Source organism: Lactuca saligna, chromosome 2 (assembly GCF_052625555.1).
Source record: "Lactuca saligna cultivar CGN05327 chromosome 2, ASM5262555v1, whole genome shotgun sequence".
NCBI classification, from domain to species: Eukaryota; Viridiplantae; Streptophyta; class Magnoliopsida; order Asterales; family Asteraceae; genus Lactuca; species Lactuca saligna.
In genome coordinates, this window is record NC_136418.1 from 40,734,281 (window position 1) to 40,751,417 (window position 17,137).

Genomic DNA, 17,137 nt, shown 5'->3' on the forward strand with positions numbered 1-17,137 from the left:
TTATGTGATTTATGTGTGTATTTTCTTAATTTTATAATTTAATAAATTAAGAATAAAATAAGCGTCAAAATTTAAGTGTGAGATAAGCCCGACATCTTTGCATAAAGTTGTAGTGGTCGAAACAAGGATTTCGGAGATATAAGGAATGCCAAAATCCGAGTTATAACGAAGAAGTTATGACCTGTCGAAGTTTCGCGACAGAACCGACACGACGTCGAATGACGTAAAATATGAATTTAAGATAGAGCGATATTTAGCCTTAGCGATCTAAACGAAAGTCGTAGATTTCGTTAAACCGAGAGCGTGCATAAAAGGAACGCCCAAATCTAACTTCGTATGAGGAAGTTATGATTTTTCTAAGTTTCGACTTAGCAGTATGCAGCCCGAATACTCGATTTGAGATCGAGCGGTTTTTAGCCGAAACAATCTAAATGAGAATCGAAGATCTTGTTGTTAGTAGTGAAACGATGAAAAGTTAGGCGAGAACGGACGTCAGACGAAGAAGTTATGAATTTATAACGAAGTTTTTCTATCCCGGCCTTCTAAAAATAAATAATAAAAATAAAAGTCAAAATTAGCCGACGGAGTCTAAATGAAAGTTGTAGATTATGGTCTGACCTTCGCGTGGATATAAAGAACATCGAAAACGGAGCTCGTATGCGAAAGTTACGCAATTTAGAAGTTTGACAAGTCAATTATGCCCCGCGTACTCAGTCGGATGCAACTTGTCTGACCAATACTCGAGTGCCACCAGTCGACGCACACAGTGACGTCAAAGTACGCCCCACGTAACCCGAGCACGCCCCGCGTAATTTGAGTACGCCCCGCGTAATCCCAGACCCAGCAGCCTATAAATAGAACTCGAATTCAGCCATTTTCTCTTGTTCAAACTCTTCCCTCTCTCTAAGTTTTGCCTCGATTTGCGTGCCGTTTATACCCCAAAGCCCCGGTAATATTCCCGAGCCCCGAAGCAAGATCCGAAGCCCCGAGGATCCCGAAGAGCGTTATTCCCGAGCCGAAACGCTGCCCGCGAGGAGCCCGGTTTTGTGAAGATCTTCCAGATCTACGGAGAAACACCTCTTCTGCAAGCCGTAGTGCTGCCCGATCATCTTTTGATCAAGTGAGTGTGTAGTTATTTTCATTCCAACGCAATATTATGAAGTATTTCATATAAAATACGTGTTAGGTGTATATATTTGGTTGTTATACGTGTGAGTGTATATTCACTCTCTTCTATCTTATAGATATGATGTATTCTCTATGAAATACGTGTTATGTGTGTATGCCTCATCTGTTATGTGGAATATGTATTGCTTAAAGCATGTTATACAGGTTTTTAAACTATGTATAAAAACGTATATTTTTATCTACTAATATGTTGGGTAGAACATGGGTAGATAATTGGTGTGTAATAAACAGATGAGAGGCCTCGGTGTTATTGGTGTTATTCTAGTCATTCAGCAGAGTATGGATGACGACCACAGACTATTCTAGACTGTCCTGTGGAACACTAGCAGGCTCATTACCTGTAGGTGTTGTGAACGACGTGTTCACCGGTGTACTCTATCCCCCACATGGTTGCCTTTAGGACACTTAATGTTGAGGAAGCCCCTCTGCAGTAATGTCCATCCCGATGAAAAATCCTGAAATAGGTTCCTTATAATAGACGTTATTTTTAGGAAAGTAAGGTGAGGATAACGGGAATGGGTAATCGGGTTTATTGTTGATTGTTGAAATTAAATATAATTATTGTGGGTTGAAAACCCTATATGCTCACCAGGCTCCCAAGCCTGACCCACTCAGTTGATTTATTTTACAGGAAGTGGCGCAAGAGCTTAAGATGGGCGAACATCAAGTTGTTTTGTTTACAAGTCTGTATATGTATATATTTGTTGAATGACTTGTAATGCTATCGTTTATGCTTTATGATCTGTATCGGAACATGACATCCCGACTTTTGATTGTGAAATGAAATCATATTTCTTTATGAAATGTTTTGATAAATATCTATTTTATCATGTTTTGTTTTTGGGAACAAATTCCGCATCTCTTTTAAAATTAAAAGGATTTACTCTGAAAATTATTTTAAAAAGCATAAATGAAATCGGACTTTTTTGGCCGAGATTTTGGGGATGTCACATAATGGCTTACAAACACCAATAGCAAGCAAGATGATTTAGGAGAGAGGAGAGGGGAGGAATTCGGCCAGAGGTTCCTTGCTTAAGGTTGTGTGTCGAATTCCCTCACCCATAGGGTCTATTTATACTTGAAGACTCCTTAAGGGTTTCACCCTAAACCCTAATTGGATAATCTTCTCTTAAGGCTATCCAAATCCATTCCATAGATAACCCTATGGACAATTTGAGCTATCCTAAAGCTCTTAGAATCCGTCCAAGGTATATCCTAATGGATTTACAGTCTAAAGTCTAACTATCAAACAATTGACAGTTTATACCCTCTTATTTAATTAATCTCTTTAAGTCACCAAATTAATACCAATTAATTTATGACTTATATTAATCAAATAGCCAAATATTATTCCTTATAATATTTACTCTCTCTTAACAAATCACCCATCAAGTTGCTATGGTGAAGGCAACCCAAAAGGACCATGCACAACCGAATATAGTTATAGCCTTAGACACTATTCCAACACTTATCTCAAAAACAGGTTGATTATTTGCACTCTCTTTTTTCCCGTGAGGAGATAAAAAGAGCAGTTTGGGACTGTGGTTCTAATAATGCCCTTGGCCCTAATAGGTTTACTTTCGGGTTCTTGAAGAGATATTGGGACATCATTGCAAATGATGTTGAGGCTTTTGTTCATCACTTTTCCATCATTCTATCATTCCTAAGGGGTGTAACACTTTGTTTTTCACTATTATCCCAAAAGTGAGAGACCCAACGACTCCAAAAGACTTTAGACCCATTAGTCACATAGGTTGCCAATACAAAATTATTGGCAAACTTCTGGCTAATCGTCTTGTGGAGGTTATTCATAGTGTCGTTAGCCTTGAGCAATCTGCTTTTATCAAAGGCAGACAAATCTTGGATGGTCCTTTTTTTCTTAATGAATTGGTTGATTGGAGTAAGTCTTCCAATAATCCTTTAATGCTTCTTAAGGTTGATTTTGAGAAGGCTTCTGACTCCTTATCTTGGGATTACCTATTGGAAACTATGTCCATTATGGGTTTTGGGTCTACATGGTGTCGGTGGATTAAGGAGCATTTGTCTACTGCTAGGGCTTATGTTCTGGTTAATGGTTCCCCGACTGATGAATTTCAAATTCACCGTGGGTTGAGACAGGGTGATCCACTATCTCCCTTTCTGTTTATTTTGGCTATAGTGGGTCTTCATATTGATTTATCAAGGGCTCGTTCTGGGAATGCTCTCAAAGGAGTTTCTATTTCAGGAATTGAGATTTCTCATCTCCTGTATGCAGATGATGTTATGTTGTCACTCCTTAGGATCCTAAGAATGCTAATTGTCTCCTTCGTATCTTTAGATGTTTTTACTTGGCTTCTGGGCTTAAAATCAATTTACTTAAAAGTAAACTGATTGGTGTTGGAATTTCTTTTTCCAATGTTCTTATGGTGGCTAAAAGGATTGGTTGTGCAACTTCTATGCTCCCTTTTTTTCCATCTCGGTATCCCGGTGAGTCAGCCTATGACTCGAAAGTCCTCTTGGGTTTCTATGATTGATAGATTTCATTCCAAGCTCTATAATTGGAAGGCTAAGTGTCTCTCGTTTAAAGGTCGACTTACTTTGGTGAAGTTTGTCTTGGGATCTTTAGGGAGTTACTTGATGTCTGTTTTCCTTGCTCCTTTTTCAATTTTGAAGGACCTTGAAGGTTTGAGGGCGAGATTTTTTTGGGGAGCAGGTAGTGATGAACGTCATATGCATTGGGTTAGATGGGACAAAGTTTTAGCCTCCAGGGATGAAGGAGGTTTGGGGATTGGTAGTCTTTTCTCTTTCAATAGAGCTATGATTTTTTGGTGGTGGTGGAGGTGTTATCATTACCCTGATCTTCTGTGGGTTAGAGTCATAAAAACTATATATGGTATGGGTGGTGCTTGCAGGAATTTGAGATATCCTATTACTTGCCAAGGATCTTGGGGAGGGGTCGTTCGCATGTTGTCTTAGTTACGCCAGAAAGATATTGATCTTCAATCTCTATGCCCTATTAGAGTTGGTGATGGTACTCGCACTTCTTTTTGGCATGATGTTTGGAGAGACAATATGCCTCTGTCTACCTCTTTCCCTAGAATCTATGCGCTGGATTTGCATAGACATGCTTCTATTACATATAGGATGTCCTTGGGATTGGGTGTTAATACTATCAGATGAGATCCTAGAGGTGGAGCGGAACAGGAGCAATGGAATAATTTAATTTGTCTTTTGTAGGATCTCCAACTCAGGCCGGTCCCAGATAGACTTGGTTGGGTTATTGATGTATCAGGCAATTTTTCTATCTCTTCGGCTCACAAATTTTTGGATGGTTTCACGCTTAGTAACGGAGGTATTTCAACTCGTTGGAATAATTGGGTTCCAATTAAGATAAATATTCTTATTTGGAGGATTAGATTATCTAGTATCCATACTAGAGAGCGCTTATCTTATAGGGTATCACGGTTGATTCTATTCTTTGTCCGGTTTGTTCTTCTAGAGTGGAGACTGTTGATCATATCTTTGCTGAGTGTTCTGAGTTGAGTGTTATTTGGTCCCGTATTGCGATTTGGTGGGGTGTTAATTGTCCTTCTCAGTTGACCGTGGATTCCCTTTTGAAATGGGCCGATACTACCATCTGCCGAATTGGTTAGCGTAAAGCTTTTGACGCTGTGATTTTGACTGCCTTCTGGTGCATTTGGAACTTCAGGAATTGTGTGATTTTTAGAGCGGATACACTTAAGAAATCTATGATTTTTGATAATGTTGTTCATAAATCTTTTGTTTGGATTTCTAGTGCGTGTAGTAAAGCCAATATTAGTTGGTCATCTTGGCTTCATAATCCTTTTTTCTGCTACTATTTTGATGTAATTCTTTTTCCAACTTCTTGCTAGCTTAATATTATTCTGCCGTTCCAAAAAAAAAAAAAAAACATGGTTCAGTTTAATTTGACTTGCATCCACTACCAAACAAGATAGATGAAATTTTATTAACATTAAAGAAAATTACAATCATACAATGCTAAACTGCACTTGTAATCTGATCAATTGTTATAAGATATCACTCGTAATTTTTTGCTACAAAAAATAAGACTCAACAGAAATACAACCTTACTATTTCTTTTGTGTGTATCTATATGTTCGTTGTTGAGCATCTTCTTAACTTACGACACACATCTATTTATACGTGCTTCAATCGTAAATTATTGAGATAATCTTCTCTATGCTTACTCTTAATATTTTAACATATTAAAAGAACCGTAAATTATTGAGATGACAATTAAAGTATCATTTTCAACTTAAGTATCATTTTCAACCAAGCAATTAATGATCCACATGTTCGTCAAGTTGAAAAAAATGTGAACCACCAATTTACACGTTCACTGGCAATTCATTTTGAATTGTTAATTTCCAAGTTTCATTTATGGTCCTTGAACTTTGTCATTTATGGCTCCACTAGCCCAAAAGTCACATACAGCTATAGTAACTTTCATGTTGGTTTGTAACATGTCATGTGAAGAGACTGACGACGGTTTGAATGTCGTCTCCTCCTACTACTCTTTTTTCACATAATTCATGCTTTGCTGCCCTTGGCTTCTCTTTTTTTATTTTTATTTATTTATTTATTTTTTACAGCTTTTATCCGTACTCTTTTTATAAATTTGGCCCATGTTTGACTTTTATTGGTAGAATTTTTTTAACAATAAATTTACATAAATCGTACTTTTTTTTTTTTTTTTTGACATAAATCGTTTGACGAAAAAAGTTACATTCAGAGAAATTTAAAAAAAAAAATGATATTTGTATAATAGCCAAAGTTTTTTTTTTTTTTTTTTTTTTTAATTATTTTGGTTTATACTAATTTTTATACCAATTTATTTATTTAAAAATACATAATTAACACCCACCTGACAACTAGTTAACAATATCCACCTAGTGGTGGGTGGGTTTGGTAGGTTTGGTAGGTTTCCGAGGCTTATTCAGATATCTTATCGACTTTCTTCGCAAATTTTTTTTTTTTTTTTTTTTTTTAATTTCTGATCAACAAAGAGTTCAAGGATACGTGAAGAGTATCATCAATGGCGTCTTCATCCATTTACAAGAATTTCAAGTATGATGTGTTTTTAAGTTTTTGTGGCGACGACGTTCGAAAGACTTTCGTTGATCATCTTTATCATGCTCTCAAGCAGAAAAACATTCATACTTACAAAGACGATGAGGAAATCAATCAGGGCAACTGGATCAGTGATGAACTCATGGGATCCATCGAAGACTCAAAATTGTACATCATTGTTTTCTCTACAAACTATGCATCTTCATCGTGGTGTTTAGATGAGCTTGTGAAGATAATGAACTGTCACAAGACCAAGGATCATACTGCTTACCCCGTCTTCTATGATGTGGAACCCAAGGAAGTTCGCAGACAAAGTGGGGTAGTTGGAGAAGCCTTTTCAAAACATGAAAACAAAAACGAAGAGACTACTGAGAAATGGAGGAAGGCTATGACAGATGCGGCGAATTTGGCTGGATGGGTGTTGAAGAATACTGACGATGGGTAATTAATGACTTTATCATCATGTTTTTGCGTTATTTTGATCGGTCATGTTGAATTTGTCATGAATTATGATTATACAACTATGTTATTACTTAATTTACACCTTCGTTGTTATAGATGTGAAAGTAACTATTAGTGTAGATTGAGTAAGCTAATTAAATCTTCTTTAAAATACAGGCATGAAGCTAAATTTATCCAAAAAATTGTTGAAGGGCTTTCACTAGAGTTACAATCCCTCCATTTCGGCATTGATGAAAAATTAGTAGGCATGGTGACCCGAATGAACGATGTTTTATCAGCTTTAGGAACTGGTTGTGATGATGTTCGCATGATTGGGATCAAGGGAATGGGAGGTGGTGGGAAGACATCGTTGGCTAGAGCTGTTTTTGATCAGATATCCTTTCAATTCGAAGGTGCAAGCTTCGTTGAGAATGTAAGGGAAATTTCAAAAGATTATTTGTCCGGTTTGAAGTCGTTGCAAAAACAAATCCTTTGTGATGTCTTAAATGAGCAAGGTATCACCGTCAGCAGTGTTTATGATGGAAATAACAAGATGAAGAGGAGGATATGTGGTAAAAAGGTTCTTCTCGTTCTAGATGATGTGGATCATGTAGAGCAGCTTGAGGCGTTAGCCGGTGAGACAAATTGGTTTAAGCAAGGAAGCAGAATTATCATTACAACAAGAGATGAGCAAGTGCTTGTAGCACATGGAGTGAAGTCGATTCATAATATCAAGTTGTTATTGGATAAGGAAGCAATTTGCCTCTTCTGTAGGTATGCATTTGGGAGAGTGATTCCAAATCTAGGGTACGAAGAGCTATCACAACAAGTTGTGCATTATGCTGCTGGTCTTCCCTTAACGATCAAAGTTTTGGGTTCGTTTCTTTGTGGTAAAAGTGAGCTCGAATGGATAGATGCCCTAGAAAGACTAAAAACAATTCCATTAAAGGAAACTCTGAAGAAATTGGAATTAAGTTATATGGATCTAGAGGATGACTACAAGGAAATATTTCTAGATGTTGCATGCATACTAAAAGGTTCGCCGAAAGACACTGCAATCCGAATGCTTGAAAGCTGTGGATTTCATGCAAGAAATGGTTTAAGAGTTCTTGAGCAAAAATCCCTCATAACTAATCATAATGGGTACCTAAGCATGCATGACCATATTGAAGAAATGGGAAAGAATATTATTCGTCGTTCGCATCCGGATAAGCCTCACAAACATAGTCGATTGTGGATTGACAATGAAATTGAACATATATTAGCTAATGACTTGGTAAGGATGCATTTTATTTTGAAGTTGGAGTTAACATATTTTCATTTAACAGGGCACAAAATTTAATGGTGCTTTCTTTTGAATTACAGGGTACTAAATCAACAAGATATATACGGTTCCACATGTCGAAACTCAGTCCCGAAATTATGATGAAAAGTCTTCGAAAGATGAAGGAGCTAAGATTTCTTCACGTGTTGTGGGGATTTATTGATGCAAGTACTGAAAGTGATTGTTCTTGTCCGAACTTTAAATTTCCAAATACTTTGCAATATCTGCATTGGCACGCTTACCCTTTTAGGTCTTTACCCGAAACATTTCAAGCAAATAATCTTGTTGCACTTCTGATGAGTAATAGCAAAATTGTACAACTTTGGGAAGGGGGAGAAACAAAGGTAAAATATATTATGGTTATTTGATTCTTCTCCATCAATCAATTTAATGCTATATAGATCCATTGCTTTGTCATTACACCAATATTCATCCTTTTTTTGCTTCTATTAATTATTAGGTTCTTCACAAGCTAAGATTCCTTGACCTCAGTTATTCAAAGTTGAGGACGCTTGATCTTGGACTTACTCCAAATATCGAGACAGTGCGTCTTGAAGGATGTGCTGATTTGGTAGAAGTTCACTTTCTCGCTGAATGTTTAAAGCTTATAACTGTTCACCTCGGTTTTTCAATGGTGAGGACCCTTCACCTTGGATCGACTCCTAATCTTGAGCTTTTAGATCTTCAAGGATGTCCGAATTTGGTAGAACTTCAAATGCCTCGCAGATCTCCAAATCTAAGATACCTCAGACTCACTGATTCAATGATTAAGAACCTTGACATTGGGCTGACTCCAAATCTAGAGGAATTAGATCTTCAAAATTGTAATTATTTGGAAGAACTTCATATGGTCGGTGGATGTCTGGAAAAGCTTGTATACTTTGACATGAGTGATTGTTTGAGGTTTAATCATTTTCAGTTTTGCATAGAGGATGAAACACTTGAGGTTGCTCCTTTAGCTGAGTTAAAACTAATAGCGGAGCCCCTAGATGGATGTTCGTTGCACCCAAACAACAACTTTCCAAAGTTTCGGTTTAGATGTTTATATAAAGAAAATCGACCCTTATTGACAACAAACATAGTAAAGCTTATTTCTATAGGTCCGTGTGATTGCACAAACCTTGATACGCTTTCAAGAAGCATTTGTGGGTTACAACTTTTAAGAAAGCTTATTCTCGAAGGTGGTATTCAAGAGGTCCCAAAGGACCTTGACAAGCTAGAATATCTAGAGAAGCTAGAATTTTCTTACACAAACATTAAACATCTTCCTGATAACATTTGCATGTTGAAACATCTAAAATATCTCCACCTTAGGGATTGTTCGTTGCTTGAGAAGTTACCCAAGGATCTTGGTGAATTGGAATGCTTAAAAGAGCTAACTTTGTCATCCGCAAAGATTAAAGATCTTCCTGATAGCATTTGTATGCTGAAACATCTTGAATCTCTCAAACTTGTTGATTGTTCGTTGCTTGAAAAGTTACCTAAGAATCTCGGCCAATTGGAATGCTTAAAAGAGCTAACCTTGTCATCTGCAAAGATTAAAGATCTTCCCGATAGCATTTGTAAGCTGAAACATCTTGAATCTCTTAAACTTGTTGATTGTTGGTTGCTTGAGAAGTTACCTAAGGATCTTGGCGAATTGGAATGTTTAAACGAGTTAACTTTGTCATCTGCAAAGATTAACGATCTTCCTGATAGCATTTGTATGCTGAAACATCTTGAATCTTTTAAACTAAAGCATTGTTCTACTCTTGAGAAGTTACCCAAGGATCTTGGCGAATTGGATTGTTTAAAGCACCTAAATTTGTATTCTGCAAAGATTAAAGATCTTCCCGATAGCATTTGTATGTTGAAACATCTTGTATCTCTCGGACTTGAAAAATGTTTGTTTCTTGAGAAATTACCCAAGGATCTTGGCCGATTAGAGTGTCTAGAGAAACTCGACCTCAGGTATTGCAAGCTTTTACAACGTATCCCGGATAGCATATGTAACATGAAACGCCTAAAACGTCTCCATCTTCGCTATTGTGTTCAACTTGAGAAATTGCCCGATGAACTTGGACGTTTAGAATCTTTACGATATTTGGATTTAAGAAGCACTTGCATTTGTCACCTTCCACAGAGCATCTTTTTGTTGGAAGTGTGTATTACTGGGGAAGGAGCTCCTCTCGAGTTATATGGTCCGTACTGTTACATACATGTCTCCAATGACGATTTTGAGAGGCTGGGAAGGCCTGGAAAAAGCCAAGTTTAATTAAGGGATAATGACTTGAAAGGGTAACGAACTTTCAACTTTTGTCACATTTAGTCACTAAACTTTTTTTCGTTATCTATTTGCCATTGAACTACTGAAACTGTTCACATTTTACCTTTATGACCGGCTATTACCGGTCATAAGGGTAAAATGTGAACAGTTTCAATAGTTTAGTGGCAAATTGATAACGAAAAAAAGTTTAGTGACTAAATGTGAACAAAATCGAAAGTTTGTTTCCCTCTAAAAAGTTCAATGACTAAATGTGAACAAACTTCCTGTTGTATTATGTTTTAGGAAAATTATTTATTTTTATTTAATTGTAGCAACATTTGTTGATGAAGAAATCTATGAAATAAAAAAAACAAAATGAAACATCCGGATTTCCAGGTATCATAATTTAAGTATTTTTCTTTTGAGTTAGGAAGAGAGACTCAACGAGTTGACGCCTCAACTCGTCGAGTAAGGTCGCGACTGATGACTTGGATTAATGAATGGACTCGACGAGTCGGTGAGGCGATTCGACGAGTCCGCGCTGTTGGCAGAAACCCTAAATCTTTGGGCCCGAGCCATATTTAAAGGAACTTATGACCTTCAATTGCGACTACTTTTCCTATAAGTGAGAACCCTAGCGAGCTTGAGTGTGTAGAGTGAGAGGAAGAGCTATCTTGAGATTTTTGGTGTGATAGATCTGGACCCTTCTAGGTCCAGAGAGACGAGAATATGAAACTTTAGTAGAGTAAACCTTGGGGTTCGAAGTTATGAAGCATAACCTTAACCAGCAATGTGATGAAATAAATGTTGGATAAGGTGTCTAAGTCCATAACTATTTCTGGTATGTACTTGACCCGACCCGGCATGGTCCATTTGGGTTGCATGGCACCATGCAATTGGATAGACTAAATGAGAGAAATAACACTTGGAGATTATTAATATATTATAAGTTCTAATATATTAATAATATTATTTGATTAGTTTGATCAAGAATTAATTTAGAATTAATTATGTGATCAAAAGATAACTAATTAAATATATGGGTTGATTATGTAAATAATCCATATCTTGTATAGTGGGCTAAAAGGCTCCATGGACCATCAAGTTGGGTTCCACCCATAGGATGCTCCATGGATGCTCCATGGGAGTTACAAACCCATGGGTCATGGAAATGAAGAGTCATGACACATTAGGGTTTAACCCTAGATGTGTCAACACTATATAAGTAACTTGTTCTCCACCTAAAATCGGCTACACTAAGAAATAAGAGGGCTTGGCCGATTTTAAGAAGTGTGTATACTCTCATAAGTTCTTCCAAGAGCATTTGGTGTTGTGTGAAGCATTTGAGGCATCACACTTGGGGTGCTAGGCTCACAAGGTTTCAAGGAACACAAACAACAACAAGGTAAGTTATTCTATCTATACTTTATGTTAAAATTGTTCCCCATGTATGCTAGATAGGAATATAACCTTGGAATTCAACTTTGCATGCTAATTAGACAAACATAGATCCAAGGTTATTAGGGTTGCATGTACACTTAGGTAGTGTTAGAATGCTCAAAACCCATCAATAAAATGATGAGAGATAGGTGATGATAGAAAGGTGATGATAATTAGGAAAATAGATGATGATGAATATGTGATATAGGATGAAAGGAGATACCATAACCTTAACCAGCACTGTGGCGATGTAGTCATCTACCAGAGTATAGATGGCGACCACGGACTATTCTAGACAGCCCAGTGGAAACACCAGCAGGCCCATAACTTGTAGGTGATGAATTACAATTTCAGGCGATATTGTAACTACGTATTCATGTGATGATACTCTAACCCCTTACTATGAATTACGAGTTCAGACGATGTTGTAACTATATATTCATGGGATGTCACAAATTTCGCATGCCAAACCAATGGTCATAATTCACATCAGTGAGAATAATCCATTTTTTTGTAAAACCAAAATCAGATTGGAAATTTTGATTTTTTATTTTGGAAAATGTCAAACCATTGGTTTTTTATTTCGGTTTTGGTTTTTTGTTTTTTTTTAAATATATTTTCAGGGTTTTGTTTTGTTTTTTTTTTATTTCATAGATTTCTTCAACAACAAATGTTGCTACAATTTAACAAAAATAAATAATTTGCTAAAACATAATACAAGAGGAAGTTTGTTCACATTTAGTCATTGAACTTTTTAGAGGGAAACGAACTTTCGATTTCGTTCATATTTAGTCACTAAACTTTTTTTTCGTTATCTATTTGCCATTGAACTATTGAAACTGTTCACATTTTACCCTTATGACCGGCAACAGCCGGTCATAAGGGTAAAATGTGAACAGTTTCAATAGTTCAATGGCAAATAGATAACGAAAAAAAGTTTAGTGACTAAATGTGACAAAAATCGAAAGCTCGTTACCCTTTCAAGTCATTATCCCTTTAATTAATTAATTTTTCAGATGACGTCGTTTTCTGATATAACTTTTGAGCATCGTTCAAGTTAGAACCCACGAATGGTTTTGGCAGATGAAAAAGCTGACAATTCTTTTATCAAATTAATGTTTTACAGTGTCGGAATTTAAGAACATATAAAATTTTATTCCCTTTTCCGTTACATGCATTTGAAGTTGTACTTGAGTTACAATCGTTCCTAACATTTCAACTATTTCTCGCTGGGAAAACCAATCAAGACATAAGAATTAAACTCTTAGCAATGTGATTTTGCATTTAATGCATGTGTAGGTTTAATTGACTTACAGCTAGTTAAAGGCCTACAAATTTAGTATTAGACTAGTGTGTGGCTGTGTCAAGTTGTTTTTGTTTCAAGTGTGTTTCTGTTAATTTGATTTTCGCATATTGACTGGGTATGTAGATAAACGACATACGTAGTTCATTAGAAAGTAGTACATGATTTTGCATATAATGGTGTTGGAATCCTAAGTCGAGTAGGACTTGGAGACCAAGTAATAGCAACCTAGTTTTTAGGAAATCATAAACAAGTAGGTTTCTAGTTTCCTAATTGTAATCTAATTACATGTCGGTAGTTAGGAGTATATTTACATTGTTTTAGGTCGAGTTATGATCATCGGAAACCATTGTAAACACCGTGAGTTTTGAGTGATATTCTCACAATAATCAAAGAGTTATTTTGATTAACATAACTGTGTTTACATATCTATCTTTAAATGGAATAGGGAAACATACATACGGGTTTATACATGCACACCCAAAAGCTAGACATAGGTAAACATCCATATATGTTACAGGAATGGAAAGAGGTTTTTTGCAGTAATTTATTTACATAACTAAAAAAAAACACTTCCAACCTATTTATCAATCACACTCTATACTTTGCGTCATACACTTGCATTCATCCTACAATTTCAAAAGTAAACGTATGAGCAAGTCAAAAGTTACCATTAACTCTACAAAATTTAAAAATTTATAACCTCTAGGTATTCTTGTTTTGGGTGGTATCAATGGATATCTATTCCATTTTGTCAAAATTCAATATGTCAAGCAAGGAATCAGTCTTCTGTTTGCCAACTATGTATTCCTTTGTTTCGATAATCTCTGTTTTCAATCATTGTAGATTAAGCGGATTAATTACATGCATAATAATATTAGAATTAAAAATTTTAAATATAATAAAGTGTTGATAATCACTTGCAAATTAATTTGTAGATTTTGAAAGTGGAATGCTTAAAAATGAAATAAAATGAAAGTAAGAAGCTATAATCGGTAAATTTTAAAAGTGAAGTGCTTTAAAAAGAACTCGAATGAAAGTCGGATGTTGTATTTGGTAGATTTTTTAAAAAACAGTAGTAGAAATTTAACAAATCATTAATGAGAAATTGCATTTCCCTAAGATCCACTTGTTAATAGTTAAAAGCCGTACATCTGTAATCAGAATTTGTCCATAAAATATGAAGGTTACGAAAAACTTCCAAAACCAATGACATATTAAGGCGATAAAAAATATATACATTTACTTTGTAAATTATCACAAGGAAAAAAATTAAGAAGGATAATAAATAGAGATACTCACTTCTACTTCTTTCACAATCACCAATTATTAAATTAAAGTTAAGCCAAAACAAATCGCCTCATTTTCATATCAGAGTCGTGCTACCTTTGCAATGCTTAAAGGGCCTTCATGTACATATCACCTGTCTTGTTCATTCCACTGCTTCTATATGTTACCTTGCAGTAAACAAACAGATGCAACAAAAAATAAGGTTAGGAAAAACCAAAAAATCCAACATCAAATTAATTGCTAACCTTACCGTTACCGAATCAAGTAGTTGCCTCCTTTTAAATGTTTGATCTGCTATCAATTCCTCCATCTTATCCCCTCACTACCCCCTACAGTTCAACCAAGACACCCATTTAATCAACACCTTCAACAATTAAAAATCAGTTCTATAAAAGAATATCTGCCATAAACTAGCTTTCCTTTAATTCCCAAGCACAAATCAATAAGCAAAGCATGAAATAAACAACATATATATCTTTATCTTTACTACTTATAAAAGAAATCTAACTATTTCTATAAATAGATTGAATATAATAATATTATTTTTTTAAGACGTACAGCTAATATTACAAACAACCATTAATAAAATAATATTAAATTTTAAATTTGTTTTGATTCCTTATATTTCTCAGCAAAATCCTAATTTCATGGTCATTCAAAATTTAAAACCTTTTCATCCTAATACGCTTCAACAAATATCCTTTAAATGTTGCATTTGCAGCTGATTAAAATATCTCATAGCAGACGTGTGTTTGTTCTCTCCACCTTATAAACCCTGCTATAAATCCCACTGCCATGAAGTATTTCCCTTATAAACCCTAATCGTTTTTCTCCCTCTCTTAGACGAAGACAATGTGTTTTTTTTAAGAAAAAAAGTTTGAAAATATTCCAATTTCTCAAAAAAATTTACCCCAAATGCGAAACTGGGTAAAATTTTCCATTTTGCGAAGACTACAGGGATGCGAAATGAAAATTCTGCACTTTTGTCTTTTTATGACCCCATTTTGCGAAGTTGGACCACTTATATTATTTCTTGAAAAGATCAGGTGCCAAATGCGAAACTCTAAGCTTTCTTCCCCAATTCGCATTTATACATTAAAAACTTCGCATTTTCATTCAAATTCTTCGCATCTTGCATCCATCCGTCTTTGAGTTCATTCGCATTTCATCGCATTAACTGAGAAATTAATCAGTTGTCTCATATTCGCATTTCAGTTGTTTGAGAAACCCAGATACGAACCCAAATGCGAAACCCACTGATTTCAAATGCGAACCAACCAAAAATCATCAACCACGTACTTGTGTCACCAAATGCGAACTGAATATCACCATTAAATTCTCCTCGCATTCCATAGATGCGAACACAATCCAGATCTCCGACTCCAAGCTTGCGAAATCAAAATCAATTAACCTCAAACAAATCGTGAACTTCTTATGCGAACTGTTTTGACCCACAAAACCAAATGCGAACTCAATTGATGTCATATGCGAACTGATTTCATAGATGCGAACACAATTGATTTCATATGCGAATCCACATCCATCGATATGAAACCAATACCAGTTACAAGCAATTAGTAGCAACAACCATCGATCCTCTAATTTTCAATTACTCAGCCTTCGCTTTTCATACAACCCGTCGACCCTGAAAAATCGATAAACACCAAATGTCTCATTTTTAGATCGATTTTCTGATTAAATGTCATATTTGAAGAATGATCGATTTTCTGATTAAATGACCCCATTTTGCGAAGTTGGACCACTTATATTATTTCTTGAAAAGATCAGGTGCCAAATGCGAAACTCTAAGCTTTCTTCCCCAATTCGCATTTATACATTAAAAACTTCGCATTTTCATTCAAATTCTTCGCATCTTGCATCCATCCGTCTTTGAGTTCATTCGCATTTCATCGCATTAACTGAGAAATTAATCAATTGTCTCATATTCGCATTTCAGTTGTTTGAGAAACCCAGATACGAAGCCAAATGCGAAACCCACTAATTTCAAATGCGAACCAACCAAAAATCATCAACCACGTACTTGTGTCACCAAATGCGAACTGAATATCACCATTAAATTCTCCTCGCATTCTATAGATGCGAACACAATCCAGATCTCCGACTCCAAGCTTGCGAAATCAAAATCAATTAACCTCAAACAAATCGTGAACTTCTTATGCGAACTGTTTTGACCCACAAAACCAAATGCGAACTCAATTGATGTCATGTGCGAACTGATTTCATAGATGCGAACACAATTGATTTCATATGCGAATCCACATCCATCGATATGAAACCAATACCAGTTACAAGCAATTAGTAGCAACCATCGATCCTCTAATGAGGAAACAGTTTCCTATTCGATTGTGCTTTGCAATGACAATCAATAAAGCTCAGGGACAAACAATTCCATATGTAGGTATCTATCTTCCAGAACCAGTATTCTCGCATGGACAACTTTATGTTGCATTGTCCAGAGGGGTTTCACGTTGCAATACAAAAGTATTAGTAAAGCCTAACGAAAATTCAAAAGGTGATGGGGTTTATACAGCAAATGTGGTGTATAAAGAAGTATTGCACGATTAATATTTTGTGTCGTCTTGACTGGTTGCTTTTTATTGGTTATTTGATGCATGATGTAACAAATAACACCATAGTTTGATTATATTGTCTTCAACATGTACTTTTTTTTAACATAACAATTTTGTAATGGAAACATATCACCGAAAGAACTCACGTGCCCCGCCGCTTTGCGCGGGTAGACGGCTAGTATATATATATATATATATATATATATATATATATAGGGAAAAGG

The 17,137-nt window shown here is 35.7% G+C and overlaps 1 protein-coding gene across 1 annotated transcript; it reads left to right on the top strand.

Annotated features, from left to right (window-relative positions):
* Positions 1 to 6,191: 6,191 nt before the first annotated feature.
* LOC145030891 (TMV resistance protein N-like) lies at positions 6,192 to 10,418 on the top strand. Its single transcript, XM_078979329.1, has 4 exons — positions 6,192 to 6,720; positions 6,898 to 7,996; positions 8,086 to 8,388; positions 8,505 to 10,418. The coding sequence occupies exons 1-4, from the start codon at positions 6,245 to 6,247 to the stop codon at positions 10,296 to 10,298; spliced, it is 3,672 nt and encodes a 1,223-aa protein (XP_078835455.1). The 5' UTR covers positions 6,192 to 6,244; the 3' UTR covers positions 10,299 to 10,418.
* The last annotated feature ends 6,719 nt before the right edge of the window (positions 10,419 to 17,137 follow it).